General features: G+C 40.4%; 2 protein-coding genes across 3 annotated transcripts in view; one reads left to right on the top strand and one right to left on the bottom strand.

Moving 5' to 3' along the window:
* LOC139164103 (tigger transposable element-derived protein 1-like) overlaps positions 1 to 25730 on the bottom strand; it is a 51493-nt gene that overhangs the window by 16040 nt on the left and 9723 nt on the right. The gene's annotated exons all lie outside the window — the stretch shown is intronic.
* On the top strand, positions 535 to 24151 carry PLK3 (polo like kinase 3). The gene is made up of 15 exons (XM_070745780.1): positions 535 to 954; positions 6307 to 6414; positions 6513 to 6629; positions 8094 to 8223; positions 8997 to 9084; positions 11152 to 11247; positions 13728 to 13926; positions 15056 to 15182; positions 15660 to 15769; positions 16418 to 16535; positions 18163 to 18246; positions 19026 to 19188; positions 20040 to 20169; positions 21161 to 21271; positions 22643 to 24151. Exons 1-15 carry the CDS (start codon positions 757 to 759, stop codon positions 22835 to 22837), a joined length of 1974 nt encoding a protein of 657 aa, XP_070601881.1. The 5' UTR covers positions 535 to 756; the 3' UTR covers positions 22838 to 24151.

Below are 25730 nucleotides of genomic sequence, written 5' to 3'. Positions count from 1 at the left end.
CGAGTATAAGTATAAAGAAGTGATTAAAATGATAATAGGACAGAAGGACAGGGCCAGTAAGCACAATAGTGTGCTTATGCACGCCCCTTACAGACCTCTTAGAAAAGGTATATACTGTACTGTATATTACTATATAACATACTATACTGTATGTTACCTATAGTTAGGGTAATAAAACGCCTGCGAGAAACAAGCGAGCTCCCAGAGCACCAAGGGCCCCTCATTTCAACCCTGAGCTACAGATACTGTCCTTCATTGAAGTCTTTATTGCCCCATAATCCCGGCCTTCATTTTGCCAGTCACCTATCCATATCTGAGCAGAAACCCAAGATGTCAATCTGGCAACCTTTCCCCGGGCAACCGTAAGCGCCATTTTTAAATTTTATCTCTATACTGTAGTTTCCGTCGATGCAACTTTCCGATTCCCCTTCCCCGCCCGCCATTTTTTTTTTGATGGACTATTTCGCAGCTCCCTTTTGTTTTAAGTGAGGCGACGGCCTCTTTAAGGGCTCAATCCCCGCCCTCTTCGTTTGGCGGGAGGGGTTTCCTATCCGATGACGTCAGACTCACTCATTGATAAAAGTACCGGGATTCCCTGACTGTAGGCGCAGAAAGAGTTAGATGAAACTTCCTTTTTTTTTTTTTTTTTGCCGGCGCGGCACGTGTCTTTGCGAGCGCCCGGGAGAGAGAAGGCCGGCGGGACGACGGACGACTCCTTCCTTCCCTCCTCGGAGGGGGTGAAGAAACCGAGCTATCATGGAGCCCGTTTGCTTCCCCCCTTCTCACCCGTTCAACGACCACGTCCTAGCCCCGGATCTGTACAAGCCTCCGTTCCCCGCGATTGAGACGCCTAAACCCGCCCGCGTGGAGACCTCCAGACCTGCCGAGCCCACCCGGACTATTAGGGACCCAGTCACGGGCAGATGCTACAGCAAAGGCCGTCTGCTCGGCAAGGTACGTGGCGGGTTTCGCTGTAAAAAAAAAAAGGAGCGATCGCGATTCTCTCCCGCATCCGAGGGGAATACGAACCGAGCTTGGCTTCTCTTCTGGGCGCGGAAAGGGCTGAACGAACCGCGTTCCCGGCTGGGAGAATGAATGGATTTAAAGAATAGTTTATGTTGGGGGTGTTGGTGTTATAATTAGCAAAATAATTAGCGTACATGTCCAATACATAAATCAAATATATGAATGTGCTGAGATGGATAGGCTAACAATTGACTTGCGAGGCCAGAAATACTCAAAAGGGTCATTTTGAAATATGGAATAGATGGTGCCACTGGCTCGAGCATAGAAAAGCAGAAACAAAGAATTAAAATAGTAGCCTAACATGTAAATATGTATGTAGAAAAATATAAGTATTTTAGCTATTATAACAATATAACAACAGTAAAGTATGTCTAAATATATAAAATGTGAGGTAACTCCAAAAAAAAGAAGATGCAATGATGTAACAATGCAGAAACACTGTATTTATTGTATTTATTGTTTTTACAAAAAAGACAATCCTTTTTTGTCTTTTTTTAATTGATACAAAAAATCAATAAACTCTATGAATAATAATAATAAAATAAAGAATAATTTATGTTGGAAATTGTTGAACAGGACAAGGGGCGGTTGAGGATATTTTTTTGTGATGGTGGGGAGGCAAAAAAGCTGTCTTTCTCCTGGCCTGTTGTTGGGGTTTTTTTGTGTCCCAATCGAGGCTCTTTCTCTCCCTTCCCAGCAAGATTTCGATTGATCCCAGACCTGTCTGGGCACGACTCCTGCTGTGCTCTTCCCTATTGGGTGGCGTGGGATCTTCTAGGATCTGGTTCTTTTCCCCCAATGTCCCCCCTGCCGCCAGTGAGCCTATGTGTTCTTCTGCCCCCTTCCCTTAAAAGCATCAGAGAAAAGACTCCCATGATTAGAAACCAATTCTATCTTACCACGATTCTTCTAAAGAAACCCGGCCCTGTGTTTGTTTGCTTAATCGATAGATGATAGTTTGTCTCTCCCATCCTGCAGATAGTTTTTAGTGACTGCGAAAAAGGATTTGTAGGCTAAGGACTGTATTCACCGGACACTGAATTCTGACTCTAGCTTATGGTTGTAGGTGAATCAATTATTGAGGTTGGTTTGTTTCTTGATGCTGGAAAATTGGATTTCAATGTTAGCAAGCAAATTTTAATACAACCATGTTTGTCTGGGGGCTTGTGAAGACTGACCTTGGCTGACTGTAGGGATTAGCAGAATTGTGATTTCCTCTCTTGGCTGATTGTAGGGATTAGCAGAAACTAGGCAGCTGGTGACCCAGTGGCCAACTTCTAGTAGTTTTACATGACTTATGGTTTAGGGTTGTATTAATTAACCAACCGTGGCTTATTCAATAAACCATGGTTAAGCAAGCAACCACGATATAAGTGATCACAACAATAGAATAAAACTAGCAAAACAAATGTGAGTTAATACAGGGTAATTAGAAGGTGGCTGGGTGCCAATGGATTTCTGGGTTAGGAAGACTGAGAACTCGGTTCAGCTTTGATATCTAGAATTTCTGGGTTTAGAATTCTCCAGATCAATATGGATGGGTTTCACCTACTAGGCCTCAAAATTTTATTTGTTATTGATTAATTTACCAGTATGTGCTGACCATCTCCCCAACTTTATGGTTTAGGAGTCCTGGTAAAAAAATAAATAAATAGCTGTCACAGAAATTGGACTTGGGACTGGGTGGCCTTGATCTGAATTGTGCTTATATGGAGTTTTTTTTGAATTGTTATGAGCTTAGCCTAATCCTCAGACTTCTGAGGGTTATCTCATTATAAACTACCCAGAGCATCCCAGAGAAAAAGGTGGGGTGTAAATGCCAAAGGCATTAAGAAGGCTATCCTCACATGACTCTTTCATGCTTAGACAGGTACAGCAAGTTACTCAATAGGAATAGCTTGAATCTGAAGGCAGTCCAGTATGTTTATTTTCCAGTTGCATTAGACTTCAGGTCTTGTGATTTATAGCTAGTATGACTGAAAACTCAGCTGGGAATGTTGGCTGGGAATACTAGCAATTCCTTTTCAATGTATTTAACAGCATCACGTTGAACAAGACTGCAGTGCTTGCTTGGTGGAATTCTATACTCATAATGTGACTATTACATTCTCCATCAAGCCATGCTTTTTTAAAAAACAAATCACTGATTTTGTGCCATGGGTGAACCCACTCTGTTTTTCTAGTATTTTGAGGCTTCACAAGTGTTTATTTTAAAAACAGATAGCTGTCTTTTAATGTTTGTGAAGCAATAAAGAAGCAATATTGGCAGTTGTATTGTATTGGCAGTTCTGTGTTAGCAAATACTTCAAAAGAAAAGGATTTAGGGGTAGTGATTTCTGACAGTCTCAAAATGGGTGAACAGTGCAGTCAGGCGGTAGGGAAAGCAAGTAGGATGCTTGGCTGCATAGCTAGAGGTATAACAAGAAGGAAGAGGGAGATTATGATCCCGCTATATAGAATGCTGGTGAGACCACATTTGGAATACTGTGTTCAGTTCTGGAGACCTCACCTACAAAAAGATATTGACAAAATTGAACGGGTCCAAAGACGGGCTACAAGAATGGTGGAAGGTCTTAAGTATAAAACGTATCAGGAAAGACTTAATGAACTCAATCTGTATAGTCTGGAGGACAGAAGGAAAAGGGGGACATGATTAAAACATTTAAATATGTTAAAGGGTTAAATAAGGTCCAGGAGGGAAGTGTTTTTAATAGGAAAGTGAACACAAGAACAAGGGGACACAATCTGAAGTTAGTTGGGGGTAAGATCAAAAGCAACATGAGAAAATATTATTTTACTGAAAGAGTAGTAGATCCTTGGAACAAACTTCCAGCAGACGTGGTTGATAAATCCACAGTAACTGAATTTAAACATGCCTGGGATAAACATATATCCATCCTAAGATAAAATACAGAAAATAGTATAAGGGCAGACTAGATGGACCATGGGGTCTTTTTCTGCCATCAGACTTCTATGTTTCTATGTTTCAATATGACCCTGTGAAAATAGAACTAAAGATGAATTCCAAGATTAGGGAAATAATTTTTGTATGTTTTCTTAATCTGGTCTTGCACTCCAGAGTTCTTGGCATAACCTGTGGAAACATGCATTTATTTAATTTTTAAAAGATGTACCTAGAAGTGGATTTCATAGGAATGGGTGATGAGTACAAATAGGTCTATGTCACATTTTCCCACTGTTTTGATAATGGCCATTTCTGTATTTTCTTCAGAATCAGAATGTACAATAGTCAATGCATCTTACAAAGCACATTGTGATCCACGGGAGTTTACACACTAGAAAGGCATTTGTTATATTTAAGATGCCATACAACTATTATTTAATCAGATGTTGCTGAGTTACACATTATTGCATACAGAGAGTTTCTCAAAATACAAGAACAAGAATATTTTGATTAAAATATATATTTTTTTCAAATTTTATGCTACAAACTGCAAGAAATATGACAGAGCGTCAGGATAATAAACATACATTTCAGTGCAGTATTATTTGATAAATATATTTTCTTTTTTGGTCATACAAAATTGGCATACTTGATAAGCAGTATACATAACTAGCTTTCCGGATGGGTTGGTGAAAACAGCCGCATTTATGCTAGAAATCTCTGCCAGGAAAACTTATCATGTTTCAAAGATCATACTTTGATAAAAGGGCTGCAACTTTTGGTTGTGTTTGCTCTACATTGTACAGTGTCTGTTCATTGGCTATGGTGATTTTTTTGTTTAATATCAAGAAAAACAATATTTTGCATTGAATGTGGCAGTGTGTGAAAACACTACTTGTTTTCTTAGTGCTATCAATTGGGAACTGTTTTTTTATGATACTCGTCTAAATTGCTTACATAAAGACAATATCCAAGCCAGGATTCTCTGGTGCATGGAAACTGGTTTGTCTTGGCCAAAATGTTGTTTAGGTGTGAAGCTATTTCAAACAAAGGCGTGTGATGCAGCCAAGCTTGTACTTTCTATGCTGCTTGAAAAACTTGTCTAGAGAGTACGTAATTTTGTTTTGGGTGTCATGAACAGGGCTTAGCTATTCTCTGTTGAAAGAAAGCTTACCATGAGTAAAGTGAAACCCAAAGGCATGAATGTAAGCTCTAAGGCCATAGACAAAACTATATCCTAATAAAATACATAACAAAGAAAGAATAGTATATTTCGAATTGCTGGATCAAATTTATCAAATTTGTACCTGCACATTCGTGACAAACATTAGAAGCAATGAAATACGGTATTTGATTGTGTAGTCAGCACATCAAGCATGTTGTTTTAACATTTGGAACAAGAGCTTGAAAATTTAGGCCTCTGGTGTGTTAATATTTCTAGCCACCCACTTCTGTTGAATGCCTTCCAAGAAGCATATTATCTTCTGAAGCATACTATTTTACTGTCAGCAAGCTGCCACTAGTAACTTTTTAAAAATTAAATTTCTTTTTTGGATACAGTATCTAAGGAAGGCTATCTTTTCTTCAAGCCAAGTAATCAAAGTTATTTTAGCTACCGGTATTTATTATAGGATTCAGTTTCTAGGTTTGCTGTTTATAAGTAATTGTTTCGTGCTTAAAGTTTGAATGAGCATAATCCAGAATATCATTTTGAACTGTCCTTATCTCCCATGGGTTTAAATCTGCTATGCATTTGAGTCATAGGTACAATGACACAAATATGGACAAAGGTTTTGGACACATTTTCATCTTTCTAACACATTAGAGTCTGATATTAAACATGGCCCAGATATATCTAGATGACCTCATCCTATTTAGGCAATTATGTACTCATATCATTTGTGCTGTGCTCTTGACAAGGTATTTATCTTGGAGTTTTAGATTAGTTTATTATTGCACAGTGCGGTCACAAAAAACAGAAAGTCTGAGAAAATATGCTACATTATAAATAGGCTATTATGGACATTTATCTATTTGACAAAGAATATTCCTGCCTGTTATTCCTCCCTGAAGGTTTTAACTGAAGATCAGACCTGTAGATGCTTTCTACATTTCTCTCCATCTTTCCATCTCTCTCTCTCTCTAACAATGGCCCAGTAGCTAATTTTCCAAATTGGCATAGGGCAAGGGACATAGAGGGGCAGGGGGATTAAAAATGTAAAAATGGCCAGGAACCTTGACGACAGTTAGAATATTATATTCAAAATCATGTGGGTGTCTTGAATAAGTGCCTTCCAATAATTTACTTGCCGCCTCACAGAAAAATGGGAAGTTTCTGCAGCATACATAGGTAATTTCTGCTTTTTGATTGGCAGGGGGGATTTGCAAGATGCTATGAAGCAACTGACCTCTCAAGCAACACAACATATGCCGTGAAAGTTATCCCTCACAGCAGAGTGGCTAAACCACACCAACGTGAGAAGGTATGTGTCTAAGGCCAGAGCAGGCTGAGAATAAGTGAAGTGATCAATTAGTGCTAGATATCGGTTTTGAACTGTAACCCTCCTGGTGACTCTTTCAGATAATCAATGAAATCGAACTACACCGAGATTTGCATCACAAGCATATCGTGAAGTTCTCACACCATTTTGAAGATGCAGACAACATTTATATTTTCCTTGAGCATTGTAGTAGGAAAGTGAGTACCACGTTACATTCTGTAACTATATTATAGCCTCCTTTTACAATTATGTATGTTCTTTTGATGCCTTAACAGTCTTTCACCATCATCGGTTCATCAAAGCCTTAAGAAGCTCTGCTTGCTGGCCAAAGAAACTAGGGCTGCTATCACATGATCAGTTGGAACAAAAATATTTTATAGCTTTGTGCATTCTCCTTTGGATCATATATTTATAGTTCATAGGTTATGCCCTTGCTGGAACAATGATTTGGTGCTATCACCTTGCAGGGTCTATTTTTATTCGTTCACAATGTTAGTAAAGATGTTCACTTCTAGGTTGCTTACCAATACTGAAGGTATGCATTGCAACTTGAAACTTTGAGGCTTCCTGCTTGTCTTCCTAAATTCATTTCTGCTTTGAAAGCATTCTTAGTGATAAAAATGTTCTTTGTAAGAATCTGTCATAGAAGTATTTTCAGCATAGACACTAGGACTACCACAAGTATCAGTTGTTCTATTTTGGTTACTTGTTCTTTATTACTTTATATATTACTTTAATTTCATATAAACAATGTCAGCTTTGGGGTCTTAATGGCTTCGGTTGCTCTGGGGTACATCAGAGTCAAGTAAGGATTATATCTTGGAATAATGTTTGTGGATGTTATATCAGAATCCATGCCATTATTTAAGAGAAGAATGACCTCTGCTAAAAATAGCTATTAACATTTTAAAATTTCTTTGGTGAACTTCTTAATGTTTAATACCATATTTCATTCGTGCAGTTCGTATACATTTTAGCATATTTCACTGTACCCACAAGATAACATTCCTAGTTACTTTGAATATCTTGAATTTTGGAAAGTGGACATTGAAGCATTGTATGGATTTTATTTGGAGTCTGAGAAAAATAATTAGAAAAATGTGTAGATACATCATAACTTCATTAAGAAGATTAGATTGGAATGTGGAAATGTAGGATCAAATAGAAACATACTTGAACACTTTAGACTGACTTTGAATGGGGGAAATATTAGAATAGAAGAGCAACATAGGAACACCGAGGCATTAATGTATTCAATACCTATCATTTCTAGTTAGGCATGACCAAGAAGGTGGATAAGATGTTACAGTATAACAAAATTTATTGTACCCAAGTTTGTCCATGCCTGATATGTAAAGGATTGAAGGGAAACCCTTTCCATCACCTTTACTGGTCATGAGATTCATGGGTAACTGGGACAGTCATATCTATGTCTCCCTGTATTTATAGTTCTTTTTTTGCCACCAACCACCAGCATGCTTTAAAGTTTTCTATCTCATCAATTTGAAGAATTATGGAGCAGATTAGATTAGATTATATAATTGGCTCATATTTACTCTTGAATTTCACAGAGGAGTGGGGATTTGAACTTGAGTTATGAACAGTGCGCCAAAGAGCTTTCTGCTTGTAGCCTCTTTATGATTAATTATGTCTTGTTCTAGTCTTTGGCACATATCTGGAAGTCCCGCCATACCCTTCTGGAGCCAGAGGTTCGGTATTACCTTAAACAAATAATCTCTGCTTTGAAGTACCTCCACCTTAAGGGCATTTTACACAGAGACCTCAAGTTGGGTATGTATAGCACAGCTGCTCTTACTCATGAGTAAAATAAATTGTGCAATTATGTATATGTGTGTGTGTGTATGTATGTATATGTGTGTGTGTGTGTGTCACATGTTTTTGCTGAATTTGAAAATTAAGGGAGACTAGGATAGATCTATTTCAGCCTTATTTTGGACTCATCAGCTAGCCATACCCTCACTGGGACTTGAACTTACAACCTTGGCCTTGTAAGGCAGAGAATTAACCTCTAGGCTACAGTATCCAATCCCTTCAGCTCTGTACCAGGGAAGGGTTACATTTTGTGTCGAATCACCCTGGTATATTGAAGGAACATCACAGCTCCTTTTTTGCCTCTCGGCCCAACCCAGGGCCATTTCCAAGGCAGTTAATTTATTCATAGCTGACAAACCATATTCTGTATGTGTCATGTGTTTTTGCTGAATTTGAAAATTAATTTATATATATATAAAGTTAACTACAGTACTTGTTTTGAGAATGAGACTGCCTTAAGGAAATAGAGTATAATCTCTCTAAATTTGCTTTCTATGATCTTCTCTCTCTCTCTTTTTTTAAAGCAAAAACTGGGATTTTAAATGCTAAAATACACTCAGTTTAACCTTTTTATAATTTACATGGCACTTATTGTATATAGGATTAATAACTTCTTGGCCTAGAGGCCGGGAGGGACGGACTCTGAGAATATTTTTGTAATGTCAGATTGAGATAGAAAGGCAGAAAATAGGTGATGAAAACTAAGCAAATAACCAATATGTCTTCTGCAGGTAACTTTTTCATCAATGAAAATATGGAACTGAAAGTTGGTGATTTTGGTTTGGCTGCTCGCCAGGAGCCTCCAGACCAGAGGAAAAAGTAAGTGATTTAACATTTTTATGCGGGGCATCAGCAAATTCTCAGGCCTTTGCTGCATTGCATAATATCTCCCAATTGCCTAACCCTTCTTTACCTCCCACAAGACTGACAATCGGGAGATTTTTAGTGGAAGTTCTAAATTCCATTTTTTCCAAAGGAGTCTATGATGCGTTAGAAAAATTAGAGAGGGTGGGCCAATGCAAACATTAGTGTTTGCAGGCCCATGTTTCCAGTCCCTGCCGTATTTTTCTGGGACTATGTTCTTGTGTTGCCATCTCTAATGCAGTCTTTATTCTAAGTAAGGGTGAGGGGTCTTCTTTTACAGAGCTTTATTGTCCTGGTGCTTTATTCTTTGCAGCTGCGTTTTGGGTGGGGGGAAGAATCTGAGTGCAACAGGGGCCGAGGGACTTGAAATAGACTCCTTTGCATCAGCCTGGAACTTGGTCACCGAAGAAACAATGTGGTGTCTGTAGTAATGTCTAAGGCTGAGACCTTGTGGTTTGCTCCATAGAGGGAAACAATGGTTAAGCTTGTATTGTGTTACGCTTCGTGCAAATGGTTGGCAGTTGGAGTTGGCAATCGTACAGATCAGAAATGCGTATTGGTGGGAAAGCAGTGTCAGTTTACCAGCACAGGTTTGTTAGGTGCAGAAGGCTCATACTTCCTCATTGGGAAGTTGTGAAAAAGCTTCTTGCGTGTCCTGTTCGTAGAACAAGGCAGTGGGTTCGTGTGACCTACAAAGTGGTTGGAAGAAGGAAGGTTTCTGAAGTCCAGTTGCAGAATAAAAGAAATGATAAAATAAAAATGACAAGTCATGTTTTGCTTTCTGGCACATGATGAAAAGTTTAATTTCTCCCAAGAGCTAACAATGAATGGATCAATATATTATAGCTTAAAAAATCCTAGTGGTAGTGGAACTTCAAACTAAAAATAGTTTGGTTATACTTCTTTTTTTCTTAAAGGCTCATTTTTGATTTATTGTGCTTCTCCCCAGTTTTGACAACTCATGTTTAACAAATAGCTGGGTAATTTGAGACTTTATTTTGGTGGGATTTTTATGGAGGGGGGGAAGACTTCACTCCTATGTACTGGACCTGCTATGTGGTGGCAGCAGCATGATAATTGTCTTTAATCACTTATACCTGATGAATGTACAGTGATACCTTGTCTTACAAACGCCTCATCATACAAACTTTTCGAGATACAAACCCAGGGTTTAAGACTTTTTTGCCTCTTCTTACAAACTATTTTCACCTTACAAACCCACCACCGCCACTGGGATGCCCCACCTCTGGACTTCTGTTGCCAGCGAAGCGCCCGTTTTTGCGCTGCTGAGATTCTCCTGAGGCTCCCCTCCATGGGAAACCCCACCTCCGGACTTCCGTGTTTTTGTGATGTTGCAGGGGAATCCCAGCAGGGGAATCCCAGCAGTGCAAAAATGGGCGCTTCTCTGGCAATGAAAGTCCGGAGGTGGGGTTTCCCAGCGAGGGGAGCCTCAGTGAAATAGCAGCATCGCAAAAACACAGAGGTCCAGAGGTGGGGTTTTGAGGACTTCGGTGTTTTTGCAATGCTGTGATTTCACTGATGCTCCCTTCGCTGGGAAATCCCACCTCCGGACTTCTGTTGCCAGCGAAGCGTTCGTTTTTGTGATGCTGGGATTCCCCTGCAGCATCGCAAAAACACAGAAGTCCGGAGGTGGGGTTTCCAATGGAGGGGAGCCTCAGGGGAATCCCACCAGCGCAAAAACAGGCGCTTCGGCTGGCTAAAGGGGTGAATTTTGGGCTTGCACGCATTAATCGCTTTTCCATTGATTTCTATGGGAAACATTGTTTCGTCTTACAAACTTTTCACCTTAAGAACCTCGTCCCGGAACCAATTAAGTTTGTAAGACAAGGTATCACTGTACACCCTTAAGTACTAGCTGAAAATTCTAGCTAGCCTGACTACAATTAAGGATACTAAGATGGGGAAATAAATATTTTGTTAAGTTGAATAGAAAGCATGAAAGGGAGTTTCAGAAATGTTAGGCTGGGTTCATTGTCTCATACTGTGCACTTTTTTCCGCAGGACTATCTGTGGTACTCCAAATTACCTTGCTCCAGAAGTGCTAGTGCGACAAGGACATGGGCCAGAATCAGATGTATGGTCCTTGGGCTGTGTCATGTAAGTCTAGACCTTACATTTTACGACATTATTTGCTTCTGCAGCGTGGCTTTTGTAGAGATGTGCTCTTTTATGTGATAAATAAAATAAAATAAATAGCTGCACGTACATGTTTATATGTAGTATTCTTTGTGTGGGTCAGAGGTTGCATGGATGGGCATGCCCTATATGAACAAAGAGCTACATATGAATATTCATTTCATTTCATACAGTTAGCAGGATTTAGGCAAAAGTTTTGCTTAAGCTTTGCTGTCACATAGATTTGAATAGATCTTGGAAGGTTCAACCTTGGGGTAAAATGCTCTAAGGGGGATGTGCTAACTGACATCATCTGCACTAGCTGGTATTATTAAAAGATATTTTCTTATCTGGTGTCAAGGTTTTCTATAAACTCTCTAAAGCAGGGGTCCTCAAACTTGGCAACTTTAAGACTTGTGGACTTCAACTCCCAGAATTCTCCAGCCAACTGTGCTGGCTGGAGAATTCTGGGAGTTGAAGTCCACAAGTCTTAAAGTTGCCAAGTTTGAGGACCCCTGCTCTAAAGCTTTGTCATTACACCTGCTTATTATAAGTTACTTTATCTTGTAACACTGTGCATGTTTACACTGAAGTAGGGGTAGAGATAAAAGTTCATTATAAAAAAGCTGACTGAGAAAATAAAAATCCTTCTCTCTTCTCTCATACCTGGCTTTGTCTTCTTTGTATCTTGTGCAACTTTACATTTATACAACATTTAAAAGTCTGTTTCAGTTTTGTCTCTTAAAAGTACTGTACTAAAATTATGCCCATGGTTAGACCGGTCCAAGAACCTGAATAGATTTTCTGGTAAAGTGAATAGAACATAGCAAAAGGCCAAATCCTAGCAATTAAGTCCAGTTTCAGTAGAGTATTATGGGGAAACTGCAAAACAATCACAAAATAGCATCATATGAGCCCTCCCCAAACTTTGACAAATAGCTGGTAATGGGGGATATAGAAATCAATCACTTCCTTGAGTACCATGTAAGCCCACGTCAACATGGACTTCCTGGAGGCAGTAACTTGCATGAAGCCTGTTTTAGTTCTCTCTTGGTTTCTGCAAGTTATCTTCTGTAGAAGACTGAAGAAGCTTCTTGAATGAGAAGCAAAGAAAAACCAGGAAGTCCAGTTGCCTCTTGAAAAAGCATCTTTGGGACACTCCTTCCATACGTCTACAACCTAAGTGTTCTGATGAAACGTAACAGAATAATAGAGTTGGACGAGACACTGGGAGGTCTTCTGGTCCAATTTCTTGCCCAATTGGACCATGTATTATTTCAGACAAATGGTTCTCAAAAATGTTTCCTTGAGGGCATTAAAGGGAGTTGATGACAAAGTACATCCACTTTTCCCTTGTTGATGCCAAATATTACAAGGTCTCCATAACAGCCTAGTTTCATTGTTCTTGCAAGTCTTTAAAAATTAGCCTCAAGAAAAAGCTCAGGTGATTATCTAGACTGTGTGTAGATTGCGGAGTTTAAACTGTGTGATTCATGAGTTTTAAAGCATAAATTTATATAAGGGTTAAAGTGTTAAATTAAGTCCAGGAGGGAAGTGTTTTTAATAGGAAAGTGAACACAAGAACAAGGGGACACAATCTGAAGTTAGTTGGGGGAAAGATCAAAAGCAAAATGAGAAAATATTATTTTACTGAAAGAGTAGTAGATCCTTGGAACAAACTTCCAGCAGACGTGGTAGATAAATCCACAGTAACTGAATTTAAACATGCCTGGGATAAACATATATCCATCCTAAGATAAAATACAGAAAATAGTATAAGGGCAGACTAGATGGACCATGAGGTCTTTTTCTGCCGTCAGACTTCTATGTTTCTATAACGCTGCTTTAAAACTAAAAAAAATAGTGCTGTTGTTAAACTTTAATGATCTTTTTAATTTCTTCAAAACAAATGGAAAAAAGTGGCTTTTCTGCAACACCCAGGGTAACTGTTTAACTCTCAGGTGGTATTCAGCAGTTTTCCGGAGCATCTTGAAAAAATAGTCTGAGTTTTTAGATTGCTTTGCTTTGGTTACCCACAGTTTCCTGTTTACACAGCACATATGGAAAATGTACTTCTAAATGCTGAGAAAGGGGAGAGGGATCTTCACTGAGAAGCCACTGAAGGGATGAACTCCCTGTGCTTCTTCAGCTCAGATTCATTCCAGAAAAGTTTAGTTCCTAAGAGATTCTTAGCTTTGATCACATGGAAGAGCCTTGTCATCCGACAGCCGGATGTGCCTCCTGTCTGCAGGCATTTGGAGGAATAGCAATGTCTCATGAGAGCTTGATTACAGAGAAAACTTAAAGCTGGGTGTTGCCTAACATAAACTTCCTCCATGGTTGCTGCTGAGTCAGGTGCTAATAGAGAGCCTGCCAGTGCTGACTGCAGAGAAGTGGTATCCTTCAATCTCTTTAGCATTCATCATTTTGCCCCCCTTCTTTCTCTCACTCCCACAACTTAGGTACACTTTGCTATGTGGAAACCCCCCTTTTGAGACCTCAGATCTCAAGGAGACCTATCGTTGCATCAAATACGTTGTATATACGCTTCCTCCTTTCCTATCTGCATCGGCCAAAAACCTCCTCTCTGGCATCTTGAAGCGCAATCCAGAGGACCGCTTCACTTTGGAAGAAATCTTGGACCACGAGTTTTTCACGAAGGTGAGTGGCGGCCCTTTCAAAAGTGCACTGTTTAACTTTGGCGCAGTAATGACAGGACCACAAACGGGGCTGTTACAAGGTATAATCCATTGGTAGTTGTATCTCCATCTTTTGCTTGGATACTGCACTTCTAGAGGTGACGTTTTCAGGTGAAGCCATCATTGGAGCCCTAGCAACGCAAGAACATCACTGCCCCTATTACTAAGGGTGTGAGCTCCTGGAATCTCGCCTGGATTGTAATTTAGATAATTACATCCTGCTTCTAATTAACACTTAAGCTCACAGGACTCTGCTCTTTGCGCTGGGTTTTGTCTTCTGAACAACCTGATTGTTACATTCTTGCCTTTTAAACCAGAACCTTCTGCAGAATTTTAAAACCCATGACTCTGGGACATTTGATGAAAATACCCCAATCTTAAGCCTGCATAAGATGACTTGTGAAAAAGCAGGGGGAAATGTAATATTGCTTTGAAGACTGTTCAGAAACTTCAGATCGTGCAGAATGCAGCTGCAAGAGCAATCATGGGCTTCCCTAGGTATGGCCATGTTACGCCAACACTCTGCAGTCTGCATTGGTTGCCGATCAGTTTCTGGTCACAATTCAAAGTGTTGGTTAGGACCTATAAAGCCCTTCATGGCATCGGACCAGAATATCTCCGGGACCGCCTTCTGCCGCACGGATCCCAGCGACCGGTTAGGTCCCACAGAGTTGGCCTTCTCCGGGTCCCGTCGACGAAACAATGTCGTCTGGCGGGACCCAGGGGAAGAGCCTTCTCTGTGGTGGCCCCGACCCGAATCAACTCCCCCCCGGAGATTAGGATTGCCCTCACCCTCCTTGCCTTTCACAAACTTCTCAAAACCCCCCTCTGTCGCCAGGCATGGGGAAATTGATTCTCCTGGGCTGCTTTGGCTTTGTGTATGGTCTGTATGAGATGCATGGTTGTTTTTATATTAAGGGTTTTAAAGTGTTTTTAGGTATTGGATTTGTACTGTTTTTGTTGTGAACCGCTCCGAGTCTGCGGAGAGAAGCGGCGTACAAATCTAATAAATAAATAAATAAATAAATACAACGAATGCTTTCTGCTGTGACGTTTAGTTTAAATTTTACTAATATTTTTTCACTTTCTAGGCATACATACCTGATAAGCTTCCACCCAGCAGCTGCGTGATGGCACCTGAACTTAGCCTCCCCAACCCTGCTAAGAGCCTATTGGTAAAGGTCACAAAGACACTCTTTAGAAAAAGAAAGTCCAGAGGTGAGTTCTGCAGTATGCCCTAGTGTGTGACATGTTTCCTAAAATCCTACATTGTGGTCTTTTGGTTGCACGTCTTGGAACAATCATCAAAGAATATTTAATTTTAATTGGTTTGGGTGTTGCCTTTGCATATATGGGAAATTTTGGAACTATTCGAATTGGCAATTGGCAAGTTATAATGATAATAATGATAATGATAATGATAATAATAATAATAATAATAATAATAATAATAATAATAATAATAATAATAATAATTTATTAGATTTGTATGCTTATTCTTAACAATTTACTGTATGATATTTGAAATATACTAATAGACAAGGGAGGTGTAAATTTGGCTATATTATCTATATCATTCCTTTTAGGCAGAATTGTTTTAACACAGCCTCCTATAGACATTGTCCTCCTTGAACTCATTTTGTCACTCCTAGGATTGCCTGTTATATAACTGGTCTGAATTTTTCCCCTCCACAGTTAAGAAGGCTTCTTCTGAAGAGAAAGATGACATCTCTAAGCTGGTATCTGGCCTTGTAAAGACTTCTATCTGTAGGCAAATAAGTCACAAAACTGTGGACGGAAATGAAGTAAGTTAACTTTAGGAATGTTGTTGATCATACGGCCTTTTCAGAAGGGAAGGAAAGAAAGATTAATAGTATTTATTTATTCATTGGACTTTTATGCCACCCATCTCCGAGGACTCGGGACAGCTTACAACAGAACGATATATAAGATCTTAAATCCAATTAATTAAATTTAAAATCTAAAAAAAACCCCAAAACCATAAAAAGAGAGTCATTCTTATTCAATCCATTTATTCTCAAAACATTCATCGGCCAGGGGGCTAGAGTCTAATGGCCCCAAGCCTGGCGGCATAAATGAGTCTTAAGACTCTTGTGAAAGTCAAGGAGGGTGGGGGCAGTACGAATCTGTGGGAGGAGCTGATTCCAGAGGGTTGGGGCCCCCACAGAGAGGGCTCTTCCTCTGGGCCCCGCCAAACAACATTGTCTAGTTGACGGGATCTGGAGAAGGCCGACTCCATGGAACCTGACCGCTCGCTGGCATTCATGTGGCAGAAGGTGGTCCCGTAGGTATTCTGGCCCGATGCCATGTAGGGCTTTATAGATCATATAAAGGATATACTGTATAGATCAGTATATACTGACATTAACAAAAAGTAAAAGATCGGATGGATAGAAGATATAGACTAAAATGACTCTGGATTTTTTTAAAAGGTCACTCCTGCGAATGGTCAGAGTCCAAGCTCTAGCCCTGCAGAGACCCTAGCTGAAGAGGGTTCACAGAAGTCCATCTTCAGATCCATTCGTGGAATAACAGCTAGTAGCTGTGAAGGTGAGAATTACCATTATTTCCAATAGGATTTGGTGATATTCAGAATACATTCACCCAGTGAAGTAGCTAATCTTTAAACTTCTACAAAGTTGGTTAAGTGGATTAAATCCAGTAAGAAAGAGTTTACCAGAAGCAGTAGAGATGAAGAAACCTTTTGGATAAGTAGCAAAATGTCTTCAAAGAAAAACAAAGTCCAATTGCCTCTTGAAAAAGCACCTTTGGGACAACTATGACTTCGATGAGTGAGATTCTCCATAGGCAAGCAGTAGACTTGCAAATACCTGAGATCAGGATTGTAATTTGAACAGGTGGACTCATAACATTGGAAATTCAAGATAGCTATCAGTCCAATAGCAGAACCAAAAACTCCCTGGCTTTCTTAGATAAAGCCTTAATATTTATCAAGGAACCTATGTAGGTATGGAATTTTGCAAGTTCGCCAGACATTTGAAGAAGAAAGTCTTAAATCTTAAGAACATACAAAATGCATGCAAAACCAGTCTTGAGCCACAGACAGCAAAGGCCACTTCCGCAAAGAAACTGAAGTGGACCATCTACTTAGCTGCTGAAGAAAATTGCACAGTGATTATGATCAGTGGCACGGCAAAGTGCCAACAATGGTGCTTTAGAATATTTGGAAGAAATACTATTTACCTGCAAGTAAGAACTGGTAGGATCACAAAATAGACAAAGTGATAGAAAATAAAGAAGCTTCAATTGCTCTGTGACTTTAAAATTTAAACTGACTAACATTTCCATATAGCACCCCAGACATAACAACTATTAAGAAAGATTTTTAAAAGGTTGGCAATGGACATGACAATACCTGGAGACAGCAGTATAGAAGAGAAGGAAATGGAGAAAGATATCACAGAATACAATGACTTTACAAATAGTGTACCAAAGGAAAGCAAAGATTATACCTAAAGCACCTATTGCTATTGGTACTATCCCAAAACATCTGGAGTGCCATCTGAACACCATTGTCGTTGACAAAAATCACCATCAGTCAATTGTAAAAGGCAGCTTTGCTTGGAACAGCTTAAAGAAGAAATATTTTAACACCATAAAACAACATCTGCCTGCTCCAGGTCTTTAGGAAGGACTCAATAGGTGCATTAAAAATGCCAAATTACGTCTTAATCATCCAGCTTACTTTCTGACAAGCAATTTATTAAACTTTTATGTGGCCTGACTTCAAGGACTCTGGGTGGATTACAGCAATCAAATTAGAATAAAACCACTGAAACAGGAAAAAGAAAGATAAAAGATGGCAAGTCTGATAGGCCAGATGGATCAAGTTGAGAAGATCTTCTCCCTTGCCGAGGGCCCTGGGTCTCCATGGCTCTTCTAAACAACAGCAGAGTAGGGGACATCTTGGCCAGATGAACTTCTGCCATGGTCTGGCGGGGAGCATCAAAAAGTATTAGAATACCTTTAGGCAGTTCAACCTAATAAATTTTTACTAATTTGGTGAATCAGAGATTGCAGTTTTACATCGTCTTCTAATAAAAATGAATTTCCCTAACATACATATTCAGATTTTTAGTGTCGCAAACGAGAATCTCCATAAGCTTGCTCCATAAAAGCTGGAATAATCTTGTCTCATTATTATTCTTTTGTCTAGTATTTGAAGACTGTGTCACAGCATCAGCTCTTTTTGAATCTGCTGTTGGGCTCCTGAAGAACTGCCTTTCTGTTATGCCATCTGGTAAGTAAAGAGCATTAATTCAGAAATCTGGAATGGGCTGGTGAACCATGGAAAGGGCTTCTCTCCTGAAAGTTAATATCAAATGGGATAAAGCACAGGAGGTACATTACATTGTAGCCTCCAAACACTTTTCCCTCTCCCAGTCCTTTTTAATATTAATGTCTCAAGTGTTGACGGTCTCTTCACCAGGAGGGGGAATGGAGAACAGCCTATTTCAATCATCCACATCTCCCCCTTCATTTGTAATGGGAGAGAAGCCGGGCAATTATTTTTACCTTTGGGTCTCTCCCTATGACGTAGGACGCTGGAAAATTGTAATCCTATTCAAGATTAAAATTGACCATGTAAGCAGCTAGGATGAATCCTGTTTTTCCAGTTATATTTGTGTCAGCTGGAACTGCCCTTAAAGGAGGCCTTTGTTTGCATGCAAAGGCTTCCAAGTGAGCTGAAATGCTCTTTACAAAGGTTTTGAACTTTGTAAAGGAAATTAAATCATATAGAAGTCTGTATGTGATCTTCCCCTGCTGAATGTACCAATGGCTTTTCACACTTGGTCATGAATTGGAAGAGAGTGGTTTTTCATAAATAAAGGAATACTTCTTGCTTCATATGTCCATCCTCTATATTTAGAGGCTGATGTTGGGAAAGCGGAAGACTTGCCATCTTGGTTTGCTCTTTTCTATGTTGTCTGTCTTTGATATGAGTCCTTTAAAGAGGATTATGTGATCTAATAGGAACACTTTCTCCTAAATTAATAAGTATCTTTGTTCATTATCCAGCTGAGACGAACCCTGCTTCCCTGGCTTGCCATGAACATTTTGTTTGGGTGAGCAAGTGGGTGGATTATTCCAACAAGTACGGATTTGGTTACCAGCTCTCCAACCACAGTATTGGTGTCCTCTTCAATGATGGAACTCACATGTCCCTCTCCGCCGACTGGAAGTAAGTGGAAGAAATAGATTGATTGGGGAGAGAGGGAAGACCTGATATGGATGTAGGTTGAGGCTGATAAAGCACTTAGATCAGCTCTGCACTACAGCGGAAGACCTATTGCTCAATCGTATTGGCCGAATCACTGGGTTGAACAGGCAATAAAATAATGGATGGTTGAAGAAGTTCATAACAAAGGGAAAGTGATACTATTTTCTGCTTAAAGCAACTCAACAATTTGTGCTTGCCTTTCCCGCCTCCCCCTTGGGATGCCCTCGAACAGGGGTGTCAAATTCACGTCATCACATGACCTATCATGACTCCCCCCCTTTCGCTAATCTGGGCATGGGCGTGGCAGCACGTGATACATCTGGACCGCAGGCCGCGAGTTTGACAGCCCTGCTCTATAACAGTAGCCCCCAACCTTTTAGGCATCAGGGACCGGCTCCATGTAGAAAGGTTTTTCTGTGGATCAGAATGAGTGTGGTTTTGAATGCTGCCTGCATCTGACAGATGGGATTTCATTTGTTTGCCTGGCCCAATTGCTGGCATGCGGTCCACAGACCAGGGGGTTGGGGACCCCCGCTCCAGAAGACCTGATACGCATTTTTGAAGCACATTTTAATATTTATCATTAAATTAGAAACCCTCTTTAGGAGCTATGCACTTCCACTCCCAGGTCATACGGCAGGATTGTTGATGTTAGCCATGCTAAATTATTGAACGGCCAAAAAATAAAATAAAATATAATCAAAATAAGACACCTCTCCATTCATTTCTACCATATGTAGGTAGTTTGTACATCTTAATATATCCAAAGTGCTTCTGGCTATTATAGCGAACTGCCTTCTCTTGCCTTTTAGGAAAGTGTATTACAACCTGACAAATAGCAAACGTTTCACCTTCCTGAGTTCAGCAATTCCCGAACAACTCCAGGAACAGATGGGAATTCTGCAGTACTTTGCTTCATACATGGAGGAGCATCTGATGAAGGTGAGATGCCATATATGTTTATGGTTGCGCTGTGATGGTTTCTGAAGGAATTGCCGACTTTCTAACTAATTCATCGAAAGTTGATAGGCATCTTTCATAATACAGTGGTACCTCTACCTAGGAACGCTTCTACTTACGAACTTTTCTAGATAAGAACCGAGTGTTCAAGATTTTTTTGCCTCTTCTCAAGAACCATTTTCCACTTACAAACCCAAGTCTCCAAAACTATAACTGGAAAAGGCAGGGAGAAGCCTCCGTGGGGCCTCTCTAGGAATCTCCTGGGAGGAAACAGGGCCAGAAAAGGCAGGGAGAAACCTCCGTGGGGCCTCTCTAGGAATGTCCTGGGAGGAAACAGGGCCAGAAAAGACAGGGAGAAGCCTCTGTGGGGCCTCTCTAGGAATGTCCTGGGAGGAAACAGGGCCAGAAAAAGCGGGGAGAAGCCTCTGTGGGGCCTCTCTAGGAATCTCCTGGGAGGAAGCAGGGCCTCCACCCTCCCTGTGATTTCCCCAATCACACGCATTATTTCCTTTTACATTGATTCCTATGGAAAAAATTGCTGCTTCTTACAAACTTTTCTACTTAAGAACCAGGTCGCAGAATGAATTAAGTTTGTAAGTATAGGTACCATTGTACTTTCAATGAGAATAGTTAAATACTCCCTCCCTTCCTGTCTCCCCTTCTTTCTCTTTGATCAGAAGGTCCCATTGTCTTATCTGTACTCAGACACTCTGCCTTATCCTTCTGGCTATGCCTATTCCACATCCATAATGAAGCTTTACCTAAAATTCTGCAGAATGCAGAAAAGGCTAATTTGCCTTTTCTTAAGTATGGTTTCTGGTATTGATGTACCTGTGCTATTGTTTTGCAGTGGAAGTTGAGGAATTACTTATTCTCATCTTGGGTGGGAACACTCCGGAAAACTTTGAGGAGGAATGTTAGGAATGGATCGTTATTTTCTCAATTTTTCTAACTTTTCTATCCTCTTTCCAAGGGTGGAGATTTGCCCAGCATAGAAGAGTCCGGACAGCTGCCTCTGCTGCTCCTACAGTGGGTGAAGACTAATCAGGCTTTACTGATGCTCTTCAGCAATGGAACTTTACAGGTGTGTAATGCAACAAGTCCCTTATGTAGAAGTATTTATGACCTGTGACCTTGCCTACTTAAGAGAATTCTAGATAGATTTCTCATGCCAAATATTTCCAAGGCTACTTCATATTAACTGACATGAGAAATATTTTTTATTAACAGGAAGATACTATGCCAAAAGTAGCTTATCTATGGGGAGATTATTGGGAACCCCTCAATCACCCCGATTCCCCAGAGAGGGGCGGCATACAAATCTAATGCGTTGTTGTTGTTGTTGTTGTTGTTATTATTATTATTGTTGTTGTTGTTGTGCTTTGAGAATAGAATAGGTACAATGAAACCATGTTTTCTACCTTATTGTACTTGGAGAAAAGGCAGGATATAAGTGCATATATGTTTGTTATAGTAATTTAACATACATTGGATACCTGTAGGTCCATTTCTGTATTATCTGGTTGCTAGCCCTCCAGTTCAACTTCTGCATTTTGCTTCCTTCCAGTGTTTTAACCAAAGGGAACAGAGGAAGGAAACTACAGTCAAAGTTTTATAGTGTCCTAGCAAATGTGCTAACCAGGGGTGTGGCATGCATATTCTTTATGGTCTCCATAACCGCAAAGATCAAGCCAGAATTTAGTAGCAAGCCACTAAATAGCAGCTGTTCGATTTCCTGCCAATTTTCAGCAGGAGGTGAAATATAGTACGTCTAGCAAAGTGCTTATATACTTAATGCAGATCTAAAATATAAAAGGTAATCCATCAAAAAGCAGATCTAAAATTTCAGGCCTGTTTCTGCTGAAGTTATGGAACATTGTCAACTAAACAATGCCGCTTGGCGGGACCTAGGGGAAGAGCCTTCTCTGTGGTGGCCCTGGTCCTCTAGAACCAACTCCCCCCCAGAGATTAGAATTGCCCCCACCCTCCTTGCCTTTCGTAAGCTACTTAAAACCCACCTCTGCCACCAGGCATGGGGGAATTGAGATACTCTTTCCCCCTAGGCCTTTACAATTTTATGCATGGTATGTTTGGTTTTTTATAATAATGGGTTTTTAATTGTCTTTAGTATTGGATTATTATTATATGCTGTTTTATTATTGCTGTTAGCCTCCCCGAGTCTCCGGAGAGGGGCTGCATACAAATCCAATAAATAATAATAATAATAATTGCTTACAGCAGTTGATAATTGAAGAGTCATTTGTGCTTACTCTAGATGCATGCAATGTAAAAGTGGGGAATTTAAAAAAATGCTAGACCAGGGGTGTTAAACTTGTGGCTTCATGTGACGCATCAGGCCCACGGCCCATGTGTTTGAAACATCCCTGTGTTAGACCCTTAAAAAACCCATCAGTGATGAGTATTAAGAAAAGGATTGTGCTGTCTTTTTTTATAGGTGAACTTTTACAACGATCATACCAAGGTGATCTTCAGCAAACCTGACCACTCTTGCCTCCTCACCTACATAAACCGTGATAGGAATTCCTATACTTACAAGTTGAGCAGCATTGCAGAACTGGGCTGTTCACCAGAACTTCGACATCGGATCCAGTATATTCTCAAACTACTGTTACAGCGGGCAGATGCGTAAGGCTGCAAGAGGAGTAGTCCCACCAGAACACACCCCATTGCTCCCAAGGATGGATGTGTTAATAGCATAAAAGGATGGCAAACCCTAGACATCCAACAGTTGAAAGCATTCCGATGTCTAATTTTCTAGAAAGGAAAACTTCAAATCTGCCCACATGTAGCTCTGAACCACTTCCTCAGGATTCGTCTACTTCTGGATCCCTTGCCTCATTGTGTTTCTTGTTTAAAAAAAAAAGTGGCTTGATGTGAGTGAATGCTTCAGTTTACAGACGAATGGTGTAGGGATAGAATGCCTTAAGTTTTATGTCTGTGCAATTGTTGCACAGTTGGTTATGCACATGGTGTCACTGGGTAGAAAGGAAGGAGAAATTATGCTCCATACACTATATACAGGGAACAGTACAGGGTAAGGAAAGTACAAATATTTTTTTATGATGGTTTCTAGGCTTTTGGTCTAATGCCTGATAGTAGATATTTGGTATGGAAAGTAGAGTACCAGAGCCTGATGGAAAGAGGAGCAAAATATAGAAATTGGTGGCTTTACTTATGTGTTGTCTCAAGTCCTTGCAACACAACCATCATATGGTCAGGAAACTGGCATTGCACTGCTGGGTGTTGCGTTACTACCCAAGCTTCACTTGGCTCTGACTCATGGACCAAAGCTGTGGATTGGGTGTGGCTATCTAGAGAAGTAAAGGCTATGCAAGGGAGCAGTTGTGCCATGGCCGACTTCTCTACTGGGAAAGCAGATAAACAGCTTCTTGTGCCAGCTGTCATATAGTTCTAAACAAAAATGCTTGAGCCACTTTAATTGGCCACAGTGCCAATTGCCTGTCCTCTAGAATTGGTAGAGAAGAACTCCTCCAAATTTGGAAGGGCTAGTTAATGGCGAGAGTTGAATGTTTGGCCTTAAAGTCTGAATCGATTCAGGCTTTTAGTGTTATTGCAAAGCACTTGAAGCTATGAAGGAACATGTTGGGTAATATAACTGTTACACTAATTAAGCGAATGGGATCCTTTTTTTGCTGAAACTGTGAATGACCTGTTTGCTCCAATTTCTCGGCTGCTTTTCAGTCCAGTGTACAACAGGAGGTCTCACAAATTGGTACAGACTTGAACAGCTTAAAAGGAAGCTGCCTGCTTGAAAAAGTTTTGAACCTGACAGACTGTTCAGCTGCGGGGCCTTACATAGTGTGAACATCAAATAACTTTATTTATGTATTTATGCCAACTATTTATTTCGCACATGTGTCCTATCAATCACGCACACCGAAAATCCAGCAGTTTCGTTATAATAAACACATTTTTAATAAAAGCAGGGAGAAATGCTTATTTTGTGTCCAAGTCAGTGTCCTGTGGAAACCACTTGAGGCTGTGGAACTTGGAGTAAGGCAGATGATCACACAGATTTCTTTAGAACGGTAATTTCCACACTCATGCTGCAATGCGCGAAAGCCCACACCTATAATTCAATGCTGGGGCAATGAGAAAACAGCTTCCCCCACCCGCCAGAGGCCCTCTGGAGGCCAGAAATGGCTGGTTTCCCAACTTCTGATGGGTCCAGTAGGCTTGCGTTTCAACCTCCCTGGAGCTGGGGGGTGGTAAAAACGCCCTCCCCCATCCCCCTAGAGGCTTTCTGGAAGCCAAAAACACTCTCCCAGAGCCTCTGCAAGCCAAAAATCAGCTGGCTGGGACACACATGCATGTTGGAGCTGAACTAGGTCAACGGCTTGCGGGCCAGCAGATATGCCATAGGTTCGCCATCACTGTGCTACAGTATGCTATATGCTCTTTACAATAAGAAAAGTTGTTTTACACCAGTACTTTTCAGAGAAACAAACATCTGAGTGGTGGACAGATTTGGTGTTCTGTGCTTCCAAATCATTTTTAGGCTTCTGGCATTCTTCTTCCTATTATCTAGACTGGAGAGGCTAACAGACATTTACTGCTTATTGTTTGCAGTACAGTATGTTCATTTTTATACTGCACATCTTCCAAGGTGCCAGTTTATAGCCAAATCCCATGTAAAGTCTAACCCAAAAATATCTATTATCAAACTTGGGTCAATGGATAAAATCCCAGATGAAAAACTCGATAATAGCATTAAAATTTAAAAGCTGACCTGGGCAAGATTGTTTTAACCATTTTGTGAAAGGCTGGTTATGAAGGGGCCAGCTGACAGCCAGGTGTTTGGAGAAATCCCAGCCCCCTGACTTTCTTGAGTTTGGCTCTGATCAATTACAGTGATACCTCATCTTACAAATGCCTCATCATACAAACTTTTCGAGATACAAACCCGGGGTTTAAGATTTTTTTGCCTCTTCTTACAAACTATTTTCACCTTACAAACCCACCGCCATCGCTGGGATGCCCCACCACCAGACTCACGTTGCCAGTGAAGCACCCATTTTTGCGCTACTGGGATTCCCCTGAGGCTCCCCTCCATGGGAAACCCCACCTCCGGACTTCCGTTGCCAGCGAAGCGCTTGTTTTTGCAATGCTGGGATTCCCCTGCAGCATCGCAAAAACACAGAAGTCCGGAGGTGGGGTTTCTTATGGAGGGGAACCTCAGGGGAATCCCAGCAGCGCAAAAACGGGCGCTTCGGCTGGCAAAAGGGGTGAATTTTGGGCTTGCACGCATGAATCGCTTTTTCATTGATTCCTATGGGAAACATTGTTTCGTCTTACAAACCTTTCACCTTAAGAACCTCGTCCCGGAACCAATTAAGTTTGTAATACAAGGTATCACTGTACTTTGATTTGCCCTGTTATGTAAACATACTGGGGATTCTTGTTCCATTTCTGGATAATTTTAATATAACATTATTTACATACGCAATTAACAAAACGATCTTAAAATTTAACAAATAGTTAAGAAGCAAGCTCATAGAATG

Source organism: Erythrolamprus reginae, chromosome 3 (genome assembly GCF_031021105.1).
Source record: "Erythrolamprus reginae isolate rEryReg1 chromosome 3, rEryReg1.hap1, whole genome shotgun sequence".
Taxonomy (NCBI): Eukaryota; Metazoa; Chordata; class Lepidosauria; order Squamata; family Dipsadidae; genus Erythrolamprus; species Erythrolamprus reginae.
The sequence above is the reverse complement of the archived record's forward strand: the minus strand, read 5'-3'. Positions and strand labels throughout refer to the sequence as shown.

What these genes read in the sequence shown, in the direction of transcription:
- PLK3 (XM_070745780.1), top strand. Translation starts at nt 757, where the DNA reads ATGGAGCCCGTTTGCTTCCCCCCTTCTCACCCGTTCAACGACCACGTC. An exon ending in ACCACGAGTTTTTCACGAAG is followed by an intron (nt 13,927 to 15,055) that starts GTGAGTGGCGGC and finishes TTCACTTTCTAG; the next exon opens with GCATACATACCTGATAAGCT. An exon ending in TGGAGGAGCATCTGATGAAG is followed by an intron (nt 20,170 to 21,160) that starts GTGAGATGCCAT and finishes CCTCTTTCCAAG; the next exon opens with GGTGGAGATTTGCCCAGCAT.